The sequence below is a fragment of the Cebus imitator genome, unplaced genomic scaffold, assembly GCF_001604975.1.
Source record: "Cebus imitator isolate Cc_AM_T3 unplaced genomic scaffold, Cebus_imitator-1.0 Scaffold202, whole genome shotgun sequence".
In the NCBI taxonomy this organism is placed as follows: domain Eukaryota; kingdom Metazoa; phylum Chordata; class Mammalia; order Primates; family Cebidae; genus Cebus; species Cebus imitator.
Window position 1 is genome coordinate 1907200 of NW_016107517.1, and position 22525 is coordinate 1929724.

At 42.9% G+C, this 22525-nt stretch overlaps 1 protein-coding gene across 1 annotated transcript in view; it reads right to left on the reverse strand.

Annotated features, from left to right (window-relative positions):
* Nucleotides 1-22252, reverse strand: part of SLC9A4 (solute carrier family 9 member A4) — a 62534-nt gene extending 40282 nt beyond the window's left edge. Inside the window, exons 1-2 of the mRNA XM_017547850.2 lie at nt 21468-22252; nt 16212-16675 (exon numbers count right to left, since the gene is read on the reverse strand). Coding sequence (XP_017403339.1) covers nt 16212-16675; nt 21468-21723 — 720 coding nt within the window. The 5' untranslated portion in view covers nt 21724-22252. The remainder of the gene's footprint in view (nt 1-16211; nt 16676-21467) is intronic.
* Between the last annotated feature and the right edge of the window lie 273 nt (nt 22253-22525).

Genomic DNA, 22525 nt, shown 5'->3' on the forward strand with positions numbered 1-22525 from the left:
TGTAATATTTTATCATTAGATTTGGATCTACCATATTATTATATTCTTTCTTTGCCGCTCTTTCACTTCTGGATTATTGCCCTTTCCTGCGTTCATTTTTATTTATTGAATATCTTTAAGAATTCTATTTTAATTTTTATGTACTGGCCAAATTTTTTTACATTATGTTCAGTGGTACTCTAGAGTAACAAGTTTAACTTTTTACAGCATGCTTTTGGCTAACATTATACCACTTCATACAAAATAAAGAAACCTTATAGCCATGTTGTTTCATTAAATGTACTGACTTTTAACTTTCCTTAAGAATCAAAGTAAGAAGGTTCTTTGTAGTCATAATATTAAATCTTGCGGATTAATTTAACACTAATGGTTGAGGCTCTAATAATAATTAATTGCAATTTTTTTTTGTGACCACCAATCCTCCTAGTCATGATAGTTATGGTCCTCACCATGCTCACGGATCCCTGTAAGGGTAACTTCTATGACATAGCATCTGAGGAAGGAGCAGTTCATTTCTACTTTCTACTCAAGAGTGAGAGTAGACAGATCCTCAAGAAGTCTATCTACAGGCTTGGGTCTGGGAAGTAGTCTTAGGTGAAACCGTCTGCCCAGCTTTAAGCTATGGTAACTGTTTTTTCTGAGACTCACAGAGATAATTGACTTGGCATGTATGACTAGATAAATACAATGAAATAGGTTAAGAGACAATGAGGGACCATGAACAACTATGAGTTCATGGTGGAAACAAAAAAATTGAAAAATAGAAACTATGAGAAGGGAGAGAATAATTAATGGATGATATGGAAGCTAACTGGAGTGGTGATATGGTTTGGCTGTGTCTCAACCCAAATCTCTTCTTGAATTGTAGTTCCCATAATCCCTATGTTTTCTGGGAGTGACATGGTGGGAAGTAATTGAATCATGGGGGTGGTTACCCCCATACTGTTCTCATGATAGTGAGTGAGTTCTCAGAAGATCTGATGGTTTTATGGTTTTATAAAGGGCAGTTCCCCTGCACACGCTCACTTGCCTGCCACCATGTAAGACGTGCCTTTGCTCCTCCTTTGCTTTCCACCATAACTGTGAAGCCTCCCCAGTCATGTGGAACTGTGGGTCAATTAAACCTCTTTCTCTTTATAAATTACCCAGTCTTGGGTATCTCTTCATAGCAGTATACAAATAGACTAATACAGTAAACTGAGACAGTAGAGTGGGATACTACTATAAGGATACCCAACAATGTAGAAGTGACTTTGGAACTGGGTAATAGGCAGAGTTTGGAACCGTTTGGAGGGCTCATAGGAAGACAGAGAAGACTGAAACTTCCTAGAGACTTGGAGGGCTCAGAAGAGAGGAAGATGTGTGAAAATTTGGAACTTCCTAGAGACTTGTTGAATGGCTTTGGCCAAAATCCTGATAGTGATATGGACAATAAAATCCAGACTGAGGTGATCTCAGATGGAGATGAAGAACTTGCTGGGAACTGGAATAAAGGTAACTCTTGCTATGTTTTGGCAAAGAGACTGGCAGCATTTTGCCCCTGCCCTAGAAATCTGTGGAACTTCGAATATGAGAGAGATGATTTACAGTACCTGGCAGAAGAAATTTCTAATAGGCAAAGCATTCAAGAGGAAGCAGAGCATACAGGTAGAAAAGAAAAAATCATTTTCTGGGGAGAAATTCAAGCCTGTAGCAAAAATTTACACAAACAATGAGGAGCTGGATGTTAATCACCAAGACAATGGGAAAAATGTCTCCAGGACATGTCATAGACCTTCATGGCCGCCCCTCCCATCAAAGGGCTGGAGGCCTAGAAGGGAAAAATGGTTTCCTAGGCTAGGCCCAGGGCCCTCCTGCTCTATGCAGCCTTAGGACATGATGGGTACCCTGTGTCCCAGATGCTTCAGCTCCAGCTGTGTCTAAAAGGGGCCAATGTACAGCTCAGGTCATTGCTTCAGAGAGTGTAAGCTCCAAGCTTTGGCAATTTACACATGGTGTTGAACCTGTGAGTGCACAGAAGTCAAGAATTTAGATTTGGGAGCTTCTTCCTAGATTTCATAGAATGTATGGAAATGCCTGGATGTCCAGGCAGAATTCTGCTGCAGAGGCAGGGCCCTCATGGAAAACTTCTGCTAGAGCAGTGCAGAAGGAAAATGTGGAGTTGGAGCCCCCGTACAGAGTCCCCACTGGGGTGCTGCCTAGTGGAGCTATGAGAAGAGGGCTACTGGCCTCCAGACACCCGAATGGTAGATACACTGACAGCTTGTACCATGTGCCTGGAAGAGTCACAGTCCCTCAAAATCAGCCCATTAAAGCATCTGAGGGGTGAGATGGGGAGGGGAGGTGGGGGCTGTACCCTGCAAAGCCACAGGGGTAGAGCTAACCAAGACCCATGGAAACCTACTTGCATTAATGTGACTTTGATGTGAGAAATGGAGTCAAAGGAGATCATTTTGGAGCTTTAAGATTTGACTGCCCTTCTGGATTTTAGACTTGTATTGGGTGTATAGCTCCTTCCTTTTGGCCAACTTCTCCCAATTGGAACAGGTATATTTACCCAGTGCCTTTACCCCTATTGTATCTAGGAAGGAACTAACTTGCTTTTTATTTTACAGGGTCATAGGTGGAAGAGACTTGCCTTATTTCAGATGAGACTTTGGACTGTGGACTTCTGAGTTAACGCTGAGATGAGTTAAGACTTTGGAGGGACTGCTGGGAAGGCATGATTGGTTTTGAAGTGTGATGACATAAGATTTGAGAGGGGCTAGGGATAGAACAATATGATTTGGCTGTGTCCCCACCCAAATTTCATCTTGAATTGTAGCTCCCATAATCCCTATGTGTCATGGGAGGGACCCAGTGGGAAGTAAGTGAATCATGGAGGTGAGTTTTTCCATGCTGTTCTTGTGATAATGACTAAGTCTCATCATATCTGATGGTTTGATAAAGGGCAGTTCCCCTGCACATGCTCTCTTGCCTGCCACCATGTAAAATGTGCCTTTGCTCCTCCTTCACCTTCTGACATGATTGTGAAGCCTCCCCAGGCATGTGGAACTGTGAATCCATTAAACCTCTTTTTCTTTATAAATTGCCCAGCCTCAGGTATTTCTTCATAACAATATAAAAATGCATTAATACAAATAGGGACTGGGCACAGTGGCTCATGCCTATAATCCTGGCATTTTGGGAGGCTGAGGCAGCTGGATCACCTGAGGTCAGGAGTTCAAGTCCAGCCTAACCAACATGGAGAAACCCCATCTCTACTAAAAATACAAAAACTAGCTGGACATGGTGGCAGATGCCCGCAAATCCCAGTTACTCAAAAGGCTGAGGCAGGAGAATCACTTAAAACCTGGGAGGCAGAGATTGTAGTGAGCCAAGTTTACACCATTGCACTCCAGCCTGGGCAACAAGAGTGAAACTCCATCTCAGAAAAAATAATAATAACACAAATGGGAAGAGACATACAAAAATCAGTTGAAAACACAGCAGAGTGTGAGCAAGTAACCATATGTATCCATGATGAAGCTCTGAAATGACAATGTGATAGCTATTAGCATTGTTTATTCAATTTTTCTTTCCCTTCTAGGAACCTTGTAGGATTGCACTTCTAGTCTCTTGGAGGTTGGTTGTCATTATGTAACTATGCCTGGCCAACTTTTGAGTTTGAAAGAGTTTTCCTTTGTTTTTTCTCAAGAAAGAATTGCAAGAGAAAGTTTTGAATAAAAGAGATATGTCATTTCCAGAATGGGGCATTTGCTTGCTAAGGTGAGGCCCTCCAGAAATTTCTCTCTCCTCCAGCACAGTGACCAACAATGTTCAGTATGGTAACTGCTCTATAAGCCAAAGACCTTCAGTAACCATTATGAAGGGAGGGCCCTGTTGACTAGCAGAAGGCAAGGAATACAAGTAAGAAATAAACCTTCATTGGTTTTGGCTATTTAAGTTTGGAGAGCTGTTTATTACATAGTATAACAAAATTCATCTTGATGGTAAAAGATCTATGAACTCTTGCTTCTGAAATTCCTAAAAGCAGCTTTGTTCTAGATGAAACTTTGTGACACCTCATCATAAACCACTTATTATTCCTGGGGTCCTGAGGGATCAACTATGGGTTGAATCATGCCCCCTGCTCCAAATTTATATCTTGAAGTTTAACTGTCAGTACCTGATAATGTGACTGCATATAGAGACAGCATCTTTAAAGAGGTCATTAAGTTAAAATGAGGTCATAAGGGTGGGACCTTAGTCCAATATGATTGGTGTTCTTATAAGAAAAGGAAGAGATACTAGGGAGGGTCACACAGAGGAAAGGCCACATAAGGACACAGCAAGAAGGTAGCTGCCTGCAAGCCAAGGAATGAAGCCTCACCAGAAACCAACCCTGCCTAAACCTTGTTCTTGGACTTCCAACCTCCAGGATATGAAAGAATAAAAGTCTGTTGTTTCTGCTGTTTTATTACAGAAGACCTAGAGGGCTAATACAGGATCTATGTCTTCCTCATTGCCTTGTGTATCTTTATAATTAATCTTCACTGCTTGAGCTTGCCATAAACTCAGTTTCTTAAAACAAAAGCCTAACTAATTACTGACCCTTTATTTTTTTACCGTCAAGTTAAAAAAAAAAAAAAAAGCACTGGAAGAGTCACAACATCATATAATAAAAAATGATTTTCCTGCATGCCACACAATGGAAAAGTACAAAGAATATCATAAAGACCTGTAGTCATCAACCTTAATCAAAAAATTAAATGATGAACCTAGTTCATTTTCTAGCTTATATTAAGGGGCTCTGGCATACTAAATTCTGTCATAGGGCAGTTTCTTGGCAACCACCTTCTCTGACTCTCTGACCACAAAAGGAAACTAAGAAGACCAGCATTTGCTTGCTGAGGTGAGACGCTCCAGAAATTTCTCTCTCCCTCAGTTACCTAGCAAGCTCTGCATAATGACGTAAAAGGCAGAAGAGAGAAAGCTCTTTCACCTCATTCCTAAAGGAGGGGAAAAAAATACCTGAAGCCCAGATAGGGAAGTTAAACAAGGTGTTGACCCATGTTCATGGGGTTGAGATCTCTGAACATTCATTGTTCGTAAGTTCAGTAAACAGGGGCCAAGCTGGTGAACTGAATGGATGTGGGAAAATGTGATGAGGAGGAGAGAAAAGTGTGTGTGTGAATAAATCTTGTTTACTGACCTGGGTCACAACAATAATAATTCTTTAAGGAGTTCTTTTTCAATGTAAAAAGTTTGAAACTCTTCTGAGCTTGAAGAAAGATGGAGGATTGCTGTAGTTCATAGCTGCAATTACCACCTACTGGCCAATGACTTTCAAATATGCATCTTGTTCAATCTCTGGCCCAGGCTGTAGACTTTCATTACTATCACTATTGAAAAATCCCTTTCAATTCCCTGTAGGTTTCTAAGACTCAACAACTAAAAACCAACGTAATACTATCATCCACCCCCACCAATACATCCATCCACCTGTTCCTCACCCATAGTGCCATCCAAACACCCACCTGAGTCTTACATCCCTCAGTCTATGCAAATCCCTCTCCTCCTTCACTCCCTACATCACCTTGGAGAAAATGACTTTAGGACTATCTTTCACCATCTAGTGTCAGTTCACCTGCATGATACAAAAGGTAATTTAAAAACCACTTAACCTCAAAACTCTTTTAGCCATAAAAGCTAGCATTAATTATAACTGATAGATTTAAACTCACTTAAGACCTGCTCTGTAATTTGCTTTTTCTGAGAAGGAGATTGCTCTGGCATAATGAAACAAGCAGTGCCTAACACTAAGTAGTAGCTCAGTAATATATTTTGATAAATGAATGAGTGGATGGATGGATGGATGGATGGAGGGATAGAGAGATGGAGGATTAGAACTCAGGGGACCTCTGGCTCCACGAGACATGACTGAACTTCATCATTAACATAAAGGAGTGAGATTTCATGGTATCTCAGCTCTCTCTGGTGGTATTAGCCTATTACATACTCACTAACAGCCAAAGCTGGTACTGGGTGATAAGGAGGAAATTATGGATTACCCCAGCCTGGAGGCAGGATCAATGGCTTCTCCCCTCACCCATATCCTGGATCTAGTGCCCCCATCCAGGCCTGTGCAACAGGTTCTACTGGACGTCATCCATGTATACAACCGTTGAGGAAGCTATAAGGAAATTATTTGTCAGCCAGCACCTCCCAAACAGCCAACTCATGGGACTTTTCATATGACACCGGACATGTTTTTTCCTACTGCAGCCCAACACACCCACAGCCCCTTAAGGATGCAAGAACAGGTGTTGTTGGGGGTGGGACAGCTGTTGAAAACCACAGAACCAGGAAAGTCTCCAGGCTGTGCTTGAAGCTCTAGGCTTTTCTCTCAAGCCAGAGATTTCCATTAATGTATTATGTAACCTCCTAGGAATTCTCTGTGGCTAGAATGGGTTCTGATAATACACAGAATAAGCAGGTCCATGGTTAAAAGGAATTATTTACAAGCTAAATAAATAAGTCATGTCTTCATAGCTGTGGTTCATCAAAGGCGGGGGACAAAGCTTGTTGGCTTTTTTATCCCAGGCACTCAGCAAGGCTGGCGGAGAGAGAACTTCTCCCATGCGCTTTTCTGCACTCATTCTGATTATTCCCTTGAAAAGCTAAAGAGAGATTGCTTTTCTCCCTGTTTCTCCTCCAAATCCATTTCCATAGCTACTCAACCCCACCTCCTGACAAAGAAAAGACAACTTGATAACCAGCGAGTCTTTGCTCTTTTTTCTTGTGCCTGTGAACTGAAGTGAGTTCTAATCACCCCTAAACAGCTCACAGTGTAGTCCGGTTGAAAGCCAATTTGTACAATTCAAACTTCAACCTTTCTGTTTCTCGGCCAGAAGAAAATGAACCAAACAAATGTTTAATGACCCAAATGGGAGGCCTTGCAATGAAATCATGAAGTGCCCTCCAGCCCTGCACTGCTTTAGCATGCCTCCCAAGGATTAGCCTACGCCCTTCAGGCTGCTCCTTAAAGGGCGAGTCTGTGGCTTGGACTCCAAAAGTGCAGGAAGTAAAGGGGTGGCCTGTTGCAGAAGGTTAGGAGTCAGATTTGGTGAACCCTCAGCCTTTGCAACACTCTCCTTCATTTACTGGGACCGGCACTGATCTGCTCCTCACTTCTCCCAGCTCCTTCCAGCTCCCCAACCAGGTCCAAACTCTTCATCACAGGCTATAATGGTTGCTGCATCTCTCTCTCTCTCTCTCTCAGTCTCTTTCTCTCTTTTCCCGTAACACACACAAACACACACACCACACACACACACACACACACACACAGAGACACATACACACACACAAAGACACACACGCACACACACATACACACACACACACCACACACACAGACACATGCACACACACACACCACACACACACAGACACATACACACACACACACACCGAGAAAAGAAACACACATACACACACACACCAGCTGTGGGCTGAAGAAAAGTTCACCATGAAAACCTCTAAATATTTTGACTGAAAGTGCATGTCTGAAGGCAAATGCCTGAGTCCTTTGGGACTCATGTCTGGGCTGGGTGGGCACCAAACTCCTACCCCGTGCCAACAGAGGGTCAGAAGCAGCCCCAGAGGACAGTCTCACAAATAAGACACGTGCTGAGACGTTGCAGGGTGGTGTTCACTCCCCAGTCACCAGAAGCCAATCAGTCAAGGCTGGATGGCCCTTTCTGCCTGAGGTTTAGGCCTAATCTCCATTTCTATGCCTGACAGATACTTGGCAGATGGTCATTCTTGTGTGGACCCATCACTGGCACACAAGAAGGGCAAGGGGACGTTTGTGTATTACCTGCCCTGTGCTAGGCATCCAGAGAACTATTTCACAACCTCCTCACAATCACCATTTGAAGCCAGATTAATCATTCCTATTTTACATATGCGGAAACAGGTACAAAAGGATTGGGTCCCTTGTCAAGATCAAGCAACTTGTAAGCCCATGCACCTCATATACAGTGAGTTCCCTACATTCTTGGCCCGAAGAAACCACCTACTTGTAAAGCTATCTCCTCTCAGCTCTCATCCTTGGAGTCAGAATAAAATGAAGGTAAATATAAAGAGGACAAGGAAAAGATGCCTACTCTCCCCTCAAGATTCTGCTCAAGTTTACATATAGCGCTTCTCTTGGAAAAGCTGAGACTGTAAAGTTCAGATAGACAGATATGACAATGTGGCATCATTAGGGCATCAGGAGAGCTCTGTGGTTCAGATGTACCCATGCAAGTGGGCTTGCATGAATAACACCAAATGCAGGGGCTCACTCTGTGCCAGGTTCTATTTTAAATGCTTTATGTGTATCAATTCATTTTAACCCTCCCAAAACCCTATCTCCATTTCACAAAAAGGAAACAGGCCCAGAGAGGGTAAATGATTCACCTGAAGTCATACAGCTAGCAAGTAATAGTGGAGGCAGGACCTGAACTGAAGCATATGGCTTCCCATCCATGCTCTTGGCCATGCTTTACTGCATCTTGAATGGGAACTAAAAGAGTAAGGACCCCTTTTGAGGCAGGAAAATATAAACCAGAAATAATCATGAAGACAAATTTGCCCTCAAATGAATAGGCTGGCTATGTGGTTCACCCTTATGTGCATGGTGTTCAAGACAGTGGGGGTGCAGAACAGGTGCATGACAACATGTGGGGAAGGAGAGATAGGACCCTGGGATTCTTCCCTTTGCCCCTGCCCACCCCTGGTTTTAACCCACCCTTGGCATTTCAGCTCAGGAAGCAATGCTGAAGTTTGGTGGTGGCAGTTAATTTGAAGAAAATCACCCCAGTTTGTTCCCTCTTGGGGGCTTAAGGATGGAGGGCCTCAGTGACTGGAAACAGAGACCAGGGCAGCAGGCAAGCCCCAGGGCCAACACGGCCCCTGCACACCTCTCCTAGTCCCCACTGCTTGCTGCCTCATTCATTATTCACTCTTCCTGCAGCATCTATTTTCCCACCATAGCCCTTTACTCAGCGCCCTTTGCAATGCTCCATTCTAGATGCCGAGTCCGGTGATTACAGGAGGGAACAGCATGGAGAGAAATTGAGAGAGCCGACAGGCAACTAGCCAGCAAAGTTATGTTGCTACAGGGACAGACAGATGAGAAGAGAAGAGGGCAAAGGCATTCTAGCATGAGGGATCAAGAGACACAGGATCAAATGCTACCAGCAAGAATCCATAATAAATAGAGAGCAAATTACAAACTGAATTAAAGGTCAATAGTCTCTAATAAAAAGTGTTGCCACTGATCACCTCAGCCAAAGGGAATTGCCGGCTGAGCAAAGCAATGAAGACGACTTTTCACTCTCTCTGGGATACTGAACTGCATGGAATAAACTCTAGTCAACAAATAGATAAATGACTTCTATGAAAATTTGTGTCTTTATAACAAAAATAACAGTGAAGAAACTTAGGCACATGGTGATCTGCTAAGTCACCCAACAGGCCTGAAGGACTGAGAAGGGCCAGCACAGAGATGTGGACCTAGACAGTCTGGGTCCAGGGGGTCTCTTTCCTTAACCACTGTGTAGTATCCCCACCTCATTAAGCTGCTACAAGGCTTAAATATGGAAAATGGCATGAAGCCCCCATCAAGGTGACTAGCCCAATGCTCAGAATGTTTAGCTCCGCTTCCCCTCCTACTATCCTTTTAGAGAAAAGCATCCAGAATCAGCAGGATGCCCTAGGAAGATGTCACCGGAGGAGGGAGCAAGAGTAGGAGGGGAGAGAGGGACAAGGAAAAGGGGAAGTACAGGGTGGCAATCAAGAGCAGAGGCACCCTAGAGCCAGGCTGCCTGGGTTCCAGCCTCAGCCCTGGCCCGTCTGGGCCTTTGACCTCTCTGATGAGGTAGAGGAGATGAGGAGATGGGGGGAGCTAGGGGTGATAGAAAGCTTGGTGGCCTCACTTTGTTGCTTATTCAGCAAGTTGACCCAAGAAAACCAGGGCCAATTATAAATCTAAGAACAATCTGTCCTACCATTTGTGAGGTAGGGACATATACATATATATATATATTTTTTTTTTTCTTTTTTCTTTTGAGATAGAGTCTCACTCTGTCACCCAGGCTGGAGTGCAGTGGTGCGATCTTGGCTCATTGCAACTTCTGCCTCCGGGGTTCAAGCAATTCTTCTGCCTCAGTCTCCCAAGTAGCTAGGACAACAGACACATACCAACACACCTGGCTAATTTTTGTATTTTTAGTAGAAATGGAGTTTTACCATATTGGCCAGGCTGATCTCGAACTCCTGACCTCATGAGCCACCTCCCTAGGCCTCCCAAAGTGCTGGGATTACAGGTATGAGTCACCGCGCCCAGCTGAGATGGAGCCATATTTAAAATCAGCTGTTTATTCAGAATGAGCCAGCCATTAAACAGTGTCCAGGAGCTACTTCAGTACAAAGTCACGGCTAGCATTCAATTGAGTGCCCACTCCAGGTTGGGCATTCACTCTACTAACAGCTGAATATAAATTTTCCAGTGATCCTTATGAGCTGAAGAATGCCATTATCCCTATTTTACAGCAAGAGGAGGCACAACAGGATCAGAATGTTGCCTTGGACCACACAGTTTTACAAAAAGAACACTGGCTTCACTCGCTGGACTTGAGCCCAGTCTCCTTATCGGTAATACATGGGCTCCCTCTTGTTCATCCCAGTTCCGTGAGTGGAAAATTCAAAAGGTAAGGAAAAAAGGAAAAAGCTTGGGAGGAGGCAGAGCTGAGCACATCTGTGTCTGCTCTGTCATTGGTCAGGTAGCGTGTCCTTGCGCAGTTTATTTTAACCTCCTTTGCCTTATTGTCTTCATTCATGAACGGCACTTTTATTCATGAAGAGTTTATTTTATTAACTCCTTTAATTTTACCAAGGGCACTTGGTCATGCCTCTTAGTAAAATTAAAAGAGTTAATAAAATACTAACAAATGCAAAAGTGACATAGTAGCTGCATCTGTCTTCCTGCTGAGATTTTGGCCATGAGATTCAACTAGGGATATTGTTTATGCAATTTTAGAAACATCCTTTATTTTTTAAATAAAAACGTGTATATATTCAAGCTGTACAACACGTCTTGATACACACACACACACACACACACACACACACACACACACATATATATATACACTGTACACAAGGAAATAGTTACTAAGGTCAAGCTAATTCTTGTATCCATCTCCTCACGTTGTAACCTTTTTTGTATGGTGGGGGGTGAGGACACTAAAGCTGTTTGGGTTTTGTCTCCCTCCTTTTGCCTACCATTAAGTGTGCATGTGTTCTGGTGATTAGTGTCATAACCTAAAATATTCAGCAAGAGGGAGAAACAAGTAGAGCAAGACATCTGGGAGATCAGATTCATCAGCATTTCAACTGTTGGGTGCAACCACTTCTCTTTGGTGGGAAGGCAGCTCTTTGGTGGGTGAAGATCTGCAGCGTTGTCACATGTAACCCACAATCACAGGCCACCTTCTGGGTGACTCAGCTGCCTTGCTGAAAAGGCATGCTTGTGACTGCTGCCCCAGGAAGACTCCTTCCTCAATGAAAGGGTGAGGTCAAGGCCCTTAGCTCAAAATACAACTGGACGGCAGCAAGTACCCGTTCCTTTTCAGCTGTGTTCTAAATCTGGCCCTGGGGCTTCTCTGTTTTCACTTAAGGACCCAGCAGTGCCAGCGCACACTTAATACTCACTGTGCTGTGGGTGACCACAGAGTGGCCCAGGAGTGACGTGTGGGCAACCCCACGGAGCCAATGCAACAGCAGCTCTGCCCAGCAGAGGTCACAACAGTGTCCTCAGCAGATACTCTGGTCACTTGAAAATTATAATTTTATCCTGAAATGATCATGCTTAAAAATGTCTCCCCCAAAGCAATTAAACTTTGGGGCAGTCAAACAGATGTTGCTAATAAAGAAACACCAACCAGAACCAAACCAAGCCGAGATTGGCTCTCCATGGGAAATCTAGAGATAACCCAGAGGGAAGTCAGATTCTCAAGCTCGAGGCAGAAGTCAAACGCTTTTTTTTTTTTTTTGGTAATTGATAAAGACTCTTCCTTGGTAAGAACTTTTGTAGATTATATCATAGAGTTTTTGACAAAGAAAGAATGTGCTGTGAAAATTAAAGAGATGGTATTTACCAAGTAGTTTCTCGATCTCTCTAATAATTTGTGAAGGAGAGGTTGAATAATTGCCTCAGAATGGACTTCCAAGGGGTGGCCCTGGTCTTATCACAGGTGAACACCCTCCAGGGCACTGTCAGTAGTGGGGATGAGAGTAACCAAATAACACCCCAAAAAACTTGGATCTCAATGAAATAAGGTTATCTCTGGGAGACTGCCTAGGAAATGAGCACGTCATGGGTCAGAGGGGCTCCCTTTAAAAGATGGAATGGATTCCCAGACAAAGACACTTACTCATTTGTAGCAAAACTGAAAGTATGAAAGTATTTACAGAAGGAATGGGTTGGGGAAAGGGGATCTCAGAGACTGATCCAGTGCAGTCTGCGGAGATGGATACGGTCCTTGTTCTAGGCGTGTCATCATTTTACATCAACATATATCAGCTTCTCTCAACCTAAAAACAATAAATCTATAGTTCTCAAACCAGCAGTCAGCTGAGGTTTTAATAACACAGGTTCTTAGGTTTGACTTCCAGACAGTCCGGGTTGGAGGGTGTGAAATGGGATGGATATCTGCAGACTCATCAGGAACACCAGTGTGATGCTGAGACACGTGGCCTAAGGACCAGACTCTGAGAAATGAAATCTCTGGATCCTATGGAAGGCTGGAGTCCAGGCTTCCCTGGCAGCTTGCTGACAATGCGGCTTTTTGTGAAGCTTGCCCACAAAGGTAGAATGCACCAGCCTGATGATTCTAGTTCCTACCCTCAACAGTTAGGAATTCTCATTATGAATAAATGATTTGACATCAGGTTTCATGTATGGGCCTCCTTTGCTTAGGAAATCCATAGGTGTAGCTCAGATTATTTCTCAAAAGAGACTTTTCCTCTCCTAAAAGATTTTACAAAAAAAAACTTATCTTGCTTGCCAGGTGAATTAGTAAACTGTAAATGGAAAAAAAAATTAAAAACAAAATGTTTGCATGTCTTTTAGTTAGACACAATCTCTGGAAGCAAAATATAAACTTCTGGAGCAAAAAAAGGGTACATTTGTAGGTTTGACTATATAAAAGTTTAAAACTTCTATGGGGTAAAAAAATACCGTAATCTAATGAATTTTAAATGACAAAATGGAAGAAAATATTTGGTTTTTTTACAGGACATTCAAAAGTTTAAAGGCAAGATTATTTAATGAATTTCTACAAATCTTTTTTTTAAGCAAGTGGTCCCAAAGAAAAATGGGCAAGATGCAACATTTGCATATAAAAATTGGCATATGACATACTGATACTGAAAACTGTAATCATTGTTTAACTGAAATTTAAATTTAACTTAGTGTACTGTAATCTTTTTTTTTTTTTTTTTTTTGAGATGGAGTCTCACTCTATTGCCAGGCTGGAGTGCAGTGGCATGATCTCAGCTCACTGCAACCTCCGCCTCCTGGGTACAAGTGATTCTCCTGCCTCAGCCTCCCTAGCAGCTGGGACTACAGGCACCCGCTACCACACCCAGCCAATTCTTGTATTTTTAGTAGGGATGGGGTTTCACCATTGGCCAGGATGGTCTCGATCTCTTGACCTTGAGGTGTGCCCTCCTCAGCCTCCAAAAGTGCTAGGATTATAGGCAAGAGCCACCATGCCAGGCTGGTGTACTGTATTTTTTTAAGCTTGTCAACCCTGAAAGGATATGGGCTTTCAATTTACAGCATGTGACGCAGTAATGATTGGCAGTTGCTGAAAAGTTGCCTAATATTATCAATACAAATTAAAACAAACATGAGAAATCCTTTTTGCTCATGGCATTAGAAAACATTAAGAAAATAATGTCCCTTGTCAGAGATATAAGAAAACATAGATGCAATACTCTGTCTAAGGAAGTGAACACTGATTAAGGAAGTATAAGCTGATTAAGGCTTTCTGGAAAATCTTAACAGCTGTGGTCTCGAGCTTGAAATTAAGGTTCAATATTACGTACTGCCTCGATATTTGGCAAAATTATGAAGACCTCAACTGGTCCACCTGCAAGTTTCCTTCCCAACTCTGCCACCTGAGTAAGGTCCTCTAGCCAAACCACCCTCCTTATCCAGGGTACCAGGCACAGTTCCTGCTTCTTCCTGAATAGAAGGGTTTAGGTCCCTGCCAACCTGCAAAATTATTCCAACTCCATCACTTCCTCCTGTGAGATCCAGGGAGCCCCTTACCCTCTCATTACCACAAAGCCTGCCTCCCACAGCTCCTGGTTGTTCATTGGTTTCCAAGTGCAGCCCCTGTGTGGCCCTGCAAGGCATGTGGCGTCCTCCTCCCATAGGCGGTGAGTATAGGTGACTGATAAACTGCTGTCAATCTCATCTGCCCAGTGTTGGGTGTCATGTGTTTGGCCATCTATAACCTTAGAGTGAGAATTTCTCATTTGCCAAGGAGGCAGAGAGGAGCTGATTAAAACAGTGGCACATTTTAAATCTTATTCACTTCTAAGAAAATATAGAAAAACATGAATGCAAAGAAGAGGCACGTGGAAAAAAGAATATTCAATAGGCATTTCAACATTGCTTGTAAAAATGAAACATGGGAAACAACCTGAATAACCCATTCCTCAGGAAACTGTTAAGTAAGTTACTGTAAACTTAATCTATGAAATACCATGCAATAGCTGAAAAGACATTAAAAAGAGGGCCAGGCATGGAGGTTCACCCCTGTAACACTAACACTAGCATTTTGGGGGGCTGAAGCAGGTGGATCACCTGAGTTCAGGTTTATGTCGCCCAGGCCATAAAAGGTCTTGACCTGGCAGATGAGGTAGAGGGAGAAGCCAATGCCCAAGACATTGATCAGGGCCCCTAGTACTGCCCACCACAGGATGGAATACAAAAACTTAGCTGGGTATGGTGGTGGGCACCTGTAATCCCAGCTATCTGGGAGGCTGAAGCAGGAGAATCACTTAAACCCGGAGGGCAGAGGTTGCAGTGAGCTGAGGTTGTGCCATTGCACTCTCCAGCCTGGACAACAAGAGTGAAACTCTGTCTCAAAAAAGAAAGAAAGACATAGAATTTTAAGACTTTTCATAACTAAGCAATACATATAACCCACCCACTTTATATTAAAAAATACAGCTCACACACACATTAAATAATAAAAGATTTGCAAAAATGTTATATATGCATATAACAAAGACCCAAGGGAAAAGGCCAAGCTGATAAAAGTGGTTGCGTCTTGCACAGAGGAGGTGAGGGCAAGCAGAAGCTTTTGCGTTTCAGGCTATACAGTTTTGTACTATTTGACTCTTACAGTGAAAATGTATTATAGTATTACTTATGCGCTGTGATAATCTTCCCGTCTAGCAGTTCCTGAAAGTTTGTAGTAATTAATGATATTGAGCAACGGGACTAGCTAGTTAGCAATATTCCAGTACCCCCAGCCTACAGACACCCCGTGGGCCTTAATGCTAGGTGTTGCTCAAGCCTCTAAGTCCTTCTCAGTTTCCTGCCAGAAAGACTCATAAGCAAAAACGTCTGGTTCACGTTTTCCATACAAGTCCTGCAACTGAGTGATACACAAACTACCACGTTTTCACAAATCTTTCGTCATCTCTTCCCGGACGCTTATCTTTTATTTAACGTAATAAATGCAGTATGTTAAAACCGCAGATAAAGGGAATGAGAGTGAGGTCTGATGATGGAGAGAAAATAAAAACATCAGCTTCCGCTGTAGCTAGCCTGAGAGCCCAGAAGTGCCATTAGCAACGGTTTCTGTTTGCTAAGTGAAAAACTACATTTAACTCAAGAATGATACTTCTCTCTCCTTTACCACTCTTTAAAGAAACTAGTTGGCTTGTGAATGACAAGCAGTGTGAGTGAGCGGTTATGTAGGCCATGCGGATCCTAAGGAAATTCACCAGAACTCGGCCGCACCGCATGGACTGAAGCTCATTCCTGTCCTGCAGCCGCTGAGCCACACCGGAGCCCGCCCCGCAGCCTCCGGTCCCCAGCCCCACCTCGACCCCTCATCTCCCCAGGAAGCAGGAACGGACACATGGCGCCTCACCACAGTAATGCCGTCATTCAGCAGGGCCTCCCCAAAGATCATCATGTAGAGCTGCTCGTTCACGCGGGCCTCCTCAAACACGGCCAGCACGGCCACGGGGTCCACCGCCGAGATCAGGCTGCCGAACAGCAGGTTCTGCAGCAGGTTGACGTCACCCAGGCCAAAGGCCTGGACCTGGCAGATGAGGTACAGGGAGAGGCCAATGCCCAGGGCGTTGATCAGGGCCCCTAGTACCGCCCACCACAGGATGGAGCCGATGTTCTCAAAGAAGGGCCGGGTAGGCATGAAGTAGCCGCCCTCCAGCACGATGGGCGGCAGGAGATACAGGAAGTAGATGCTGGAGTCCATGACCGGAGGCGATTTGTGGTCGGTGCCGAAGATGATGCCGCCCACCAGCGCCCCCACCAGGATGAGCAGGCAGCTCTCTGGCATGAGGCCCGGCAGCTTGTGGTAGAGGTGGAAGCCTGCGGAACAGCGGAGAGCACGGTTAGGTGTTTGCAAACGAAACGGTTCTGGGTGTACCTGAGGTCTTTTAAAGTCCGGCAGACAGAACCATGGGCAAGCTGGCTGGCATCTCAGCCTTAGCGTCCCATCTGTAGCAGGAACTGGTAGTGTCATGAGGGTCGTCATTAAGATCAAATAAGTAACATGCCCAGCTCAGTGCAGGTCACAGAGTCATTCTCAGCCAGCTGCCCCCTCCTCCTTACTCCTTCCTACTTTCCCATCTTACAGGGATCTGCGAGGGTGCGTGAGGGAAAAGGAGAAACGAGGCTGAAAGTTTTGCACTGCTGCAAGCCCAGCTTTCAAGCTTATGCAGAATCTATCATAGTCACCAAAACCTCAGCTTATTCCAAACGTATCTGACCTCATTCCCCTCTTCACCAAACACATACACAAAAATTACAAGTCCTTTATTTTATCTCCTGTGTTTAACCAATGACATTGCCATCTGGTCGGCCACTGAAGAGGAAAATCAGGTTGCATTTTCATGAGTGACTCTTCATATAATCAATTCTGTATTCATTTATGTCATGACTCTCATTCACTACCCCCAAAATCCATCCCCTCCTCTCCATTTCTTTGGCCACTGCCTTTATTTAGAGTCTCCCCATTTCTCATCCTAATGTTTGCATTGTCTTCCTGACCTCCAATCTCACCCTCAACCCCCAAGCCATTCCACACTCTACTGCCAGATGATTTTCCTACACCACGGGTCTCTGATTGTCTCAGTTCCACCTAAGATTCTGAAGGCACAGAAGGCATCTCCTGGATTGTAAACAGGGGATATTAGTTGAGCCTCACCGTGCAAAGATTACTGTTAAGTACTGCCAGGTAGAAGACCAAAGAGGTAGACAGCTGCAATTCCCACGGTTAATAAAGTTTTTGAAACAAGACATAAACAAATAAGAAGATGACATGTACGTATATAACGAAGGGTATACTGAACATATCGTCAGACCTGCTGAGAGATCAGAGCTCAGCAGATCACCATGGGGTTCTCTCCATCTCCCACACACTCTGCATTATCTTCATGGTAGCCTGCATTCACCCAGGCAAAGGCCTTGTCACTCTTTAGGCCTCTTTCTTATCTTCTTACTCTATTGTGACTGCTTGGATTGTCCTTTTCCTTGATACCTTTACGTCCTGCTCATCCTCTGAGGCTTAGCTTTCCCTAGCTTCTTCCTGAGTTCATATCTTCCTCTGAATTACTATTAATAAAACATTTTATCTGATTCTGCTTAATAACAATGATCCCTGTCTACTATTTTTTGTGCATGATTCATGTCCCCCACTAATCTGGAAACTCCCCAAACTCAGGCAGAATGATTTACATCTTTGTATCCCCCCAAATGCTTAGCAGAGTATCTTGTCCACAACAGCTGGCCTACTTGCTGAAAGCATCTGTAAGTGTATAAATGAATGAATAAACAGTTAAATGTTTATCAGAGAAGCTTTATCATGAGAAGAGATTGAATAGGTTGTTGGAGAATGGTGAGAATTTGCATATTTGGTTAACAGAATGGGAGAGATTTTAGGTGGGAAGAACATCAAGAGTGAAAGAACAGAGGAAGAAACGGCCTAGCCAGAATATCTTTGACATTCATTGAGGGAGGGAATCCACTAAGCTGGAGCCATCTTTGAATTGGGAAAAGTGTCAGAAGACTTGGTAGATGATTTTGAGACAAATAATGGAAGATGTTGAATTCAAACTTAAGGATGATGGTGGGCTCCCAGCCTCAGGCCATGGGGAGCCAGCAATGTCTCCTTGGGAATTAATAGATTCAGCCATCCAAAGATGGTGTGGGCTACCCTGACTATGGCTTTGAACTTCTTCGTTCACCATAAACAAGCAAGTTAACACAACGGGTATAATGATCACCAAGAAATCAGATCGTCCCCACTTTCATTTGGCTTCAGGGTCAGTGCAGGCACTTCTTCTGGAGCACTGAACTCTATTTTCTAATAGCTACTTATTTCTCCATTTCCTCTTCCTCCTCTTCATTCTCCTTCTTTCTTCTCCTTTTTTCCTCCTCCTTCTCCTTATCCATCTCCTCCTTCTTTTTCTCCTTACCCTTTTCCTCCTCCTCCTCCTTCTTCTTCAGTTAGTGCTTATTTTAACCAAACTTAACTGTTTTTTAATATATGAAGGAGGTGGAAGAGCCCATAGAGTGATTTTCTCAGGCCCTCTGGCTCCCCAGTTTGGCCCTGCTGTCAGGGATCCAGTTTCCTGAAATGGATCCAACATTTACCTGCCTTAAGCCGAGTTGCACACTACACAGTTGTAGCAGGAAGAGGTCACACATTCATAAGCAGGACCCTGTAAAGGGAAATGCTACATGCCTTTCACATTTTAAAACTTTTCCCTTTCGTGATGGACAATAGAGTCAATCACTTAGAATCTAGAGTATCAGTCCTTAGAACTTAAATTGACACAAATATTAAAAGTCCCGTTTGAAAGTCAAAGAAGGCCCTATAATTCAGTTCCTCCCAAAGATTCAAGGAGCATTCGTCTGTGATGTTCTAGGACTTGGAACCGAAGTAGAAGATAAACCACAAAGTCTGAGGTGGCTTTGTATTATCTTTGTTCTACATTATCTTTATTTCATAAATGAATAATTGCATGCTTTTAAAGGGATTGGGGGAGAGTTTTGATGTTTTTCTGTCAGTGTGTCTACGGGTAGTAAGTACTAAATTAACCTGTCTTCCCCATTAGACCAAGTCCCTTGAGGTCAGGAATCATGGTCATTTCCACGTATTTCATGGGTGCTCAGAAAATGTGCCTTGACAGAAGGAGGAACAAAAGAATGAATCATTATAATGATTATTAATTTTATTCTGATTCACATCTTAGATTAGAATCTTTAAAAACCCATATGAATTCCTTAAGTGTTAAAATTTGAAATCATCATTATTATTATTTTCGCCCTAGTAAATAAGCCCTTATACATAAAGCTACCAGCCTAGTACTTGGCACATAACATATATTCGATAAATATGGCCTTTTTTTCTCCTCACTCCTCATGTCCATATGGAATATAAAAATAATCTAAATTCTTCAAGACTGATTAATATGAAATTGTATTTGAATAAGCATGTGCTGATATCCTACTCTTTTTTCCTAAAGTATGTTAAATTACATCATGAAAATCAAGAACATTTAAAACAACAGTTCTATGAACAATCGTGTTTTCACAGTGCTCTTCACTCCTAGACAGAATGAATCTGGGTACATACAATCCCTCTAGAAAACAAGCTAGGTTTTACACAAATATAAAACCAATACAAAATGCACCCTTTCTGCATTTAGATGTTTATTGATAGACACAGCAACTAGCTAGTCGGTGACTGGACTAGTGTCCTCGTACTCAGATGGACTTGAGCCATTTCTGCGAAGAGGAAGCCAGGTTGTAGAGTGGGGAGCAGGGAGCACAGAATCTCCAGCATATAGATTTAAAAGGAAAACTCAAGTACCAAGTAAGATCACCTGGAATATAATCAGTGTCCATACGATTTCACGAAAGATGTTAGGCTGCTCTGAACTGGGAATGTTATCCATTTGGAAAGCCATTTTTACTTGAATACCTCTGAAAAATTATGTAAGACCCTTTGTGTAACTTAATCACTGAACAAATAACACAAGAGTCCTTCAAACTAACAATTCCTATTTAATCTTCACACTTTACTAGCTCAAAATGAATAGCAGTTATAAAGGAGAGTCTAAAGAAGACACCGACACCAGTGTCCCCAACACTCATGGGGAGGGAGCTAGGTGAATAGACAGAGCCCACAGAAGGTAACTGCCAGACCTCAAGGCTCAACCCACATTTCACACTCATCCTAGAGAAAATATACATATGTACATAAATGAGAATCAAAATGTTTCATAGATTTGATCTCAGTAAGGCAATCTATATACTCAAATAACGTAATATTTATAGCTGGGGCAAAGGAGACATTGTGCTTACACTTGAGATAATTGTATTAATTTTCCACTTTGGAGTAAGGCGGTTTTAAAGAGACAGGGGGGTTTAGTTAGGGATTAAGTAATCACAGAGTATAACCACCTCTTTGGTTTTTGACTTAAAGATCCCTTGATTGGAATGGAATCTATTGACTTGGATACACATTAGTTCACAAAGGAAACTAGAGATGCCTCACTGGCCCCACTTGGCTTAGGTCTAAACTGATATTTTACTGACAGATATCATCTTATATGCCCCCACATCCCATCACTGAGTGATATGAGTTGCCTGTGGTTTTCTTTTTCCTTGCTTTCTGTCAATTTGCAAAAAGCACATGCCACTTTTAAAGAATAAACAATGGGGTCATTGATGAAGCCTACAATTACACAGCCAAGAAAATTTTACAGAAGAAACATTATGTGGTTCCTGAAATTTCCACCTTGCATCATGCCCAGGTTTACGTGCTTTATTCTCTATATTTTTAAAGCATAGAATTTGAGGGTTTTCTATGTCAATAATGTCAGATGGTTGTCACCCTAAAATGAGATGAAACGAACACAGCCCAGGACCCAGAAGTATGCGCTTAAATTTCAAAGCACAATCCTGCAGCATTACTTAGCTTAGTAAAAAGCAGTTGTGACTGTCCCTTGACTGAAGGAAAGAGAATTTTTAATGTAATAGCAGTAATAATTATAATCCTTTTAGCCCATTATCTATAAGGCATTTTCACATTCACTGTCTTACGAACAACAACAACAAAAAAACTCACCAAACCAGGTGTTTAAGAACTTACCTATTTTTGCAAGGGATGCTAGAAGTATCCAGAGAGTGACCTCATAAGGAATTTGTACATAGTCATAATCCAGTTCAAAAACAGATATCCTCTCATCTGGCTCTGAGCTGGAAGCAGCAAACCAAGCGTTAGGTGCATGCTGAGCGGTGGAATTTGCAGATTCATTAACATCAGAAGATGCTTTAGAATACTCAAGAGCCACTAGCAGTAGCAAACAATTCCAAGAACCGAAAGTCATGAACATCTGCAGAGCCATTCTTGTGGGCTTCTCCTACTTACGCCCCTGTGTGTGGATATATGCCACACATCTGAAGTTGGAGAGGCTTCTAGGGAGTGTCTGCATCCACCTGGATCAAAGGTAATACAAGTACAGTCCCTGGGTCCTTCCAAGAAGATTCCGAGTGTATTATTGAGCTCTGCATGTAGATGCTCTCTAATCTTCTTTAAACCATTTGTGTTCAGGCAACTCAGCTTCCAACTCTAAAGCAGTTATTCAATAGACTTGTTAAAGCCCATGGAGTTACCTGGAGGACCTCCATCCGATCATGGCTTGAGCAATTTATAAAAGGAATAAAAATCTCTCCATTTAAGGCTGTTTTCTCATTTCACTGCATATTGGCTTTGTCTTGTGGGTGAAAATTTAAAAGCATACCATAGTGCTCATTCCACAGATCATTGGCGTCCTTCTGATGAGGAAAGGAACCCTTCCCTCTGTATCAGATCCCAAGAAGGAACTACCTGTTCTGCACCTGTTCCTTTTCTCCTCCCCCTGCCCTCTCGTTTGTTTTGAATGGCCAAGGCTTCAGGTAGCTCTTGAACTATACTTAATTACTTGCTCTGATTTGACTTTTGTAATGAAATCCTTTTTCCGAGTGTTCTCTGGAGGTCACACTGCTGACACCTAGTGGGCACCTGCAATACAACACCCTTGACACGTTTAGTGATAACTATTAAGGTGACCATGAAATTATTCAAACCAGGACACTTTGGGGATAAATAATTAATAATTACGCAAAGCTATAGGCACACACCAGAACTGTCCTGGTGAATTGTGTTAT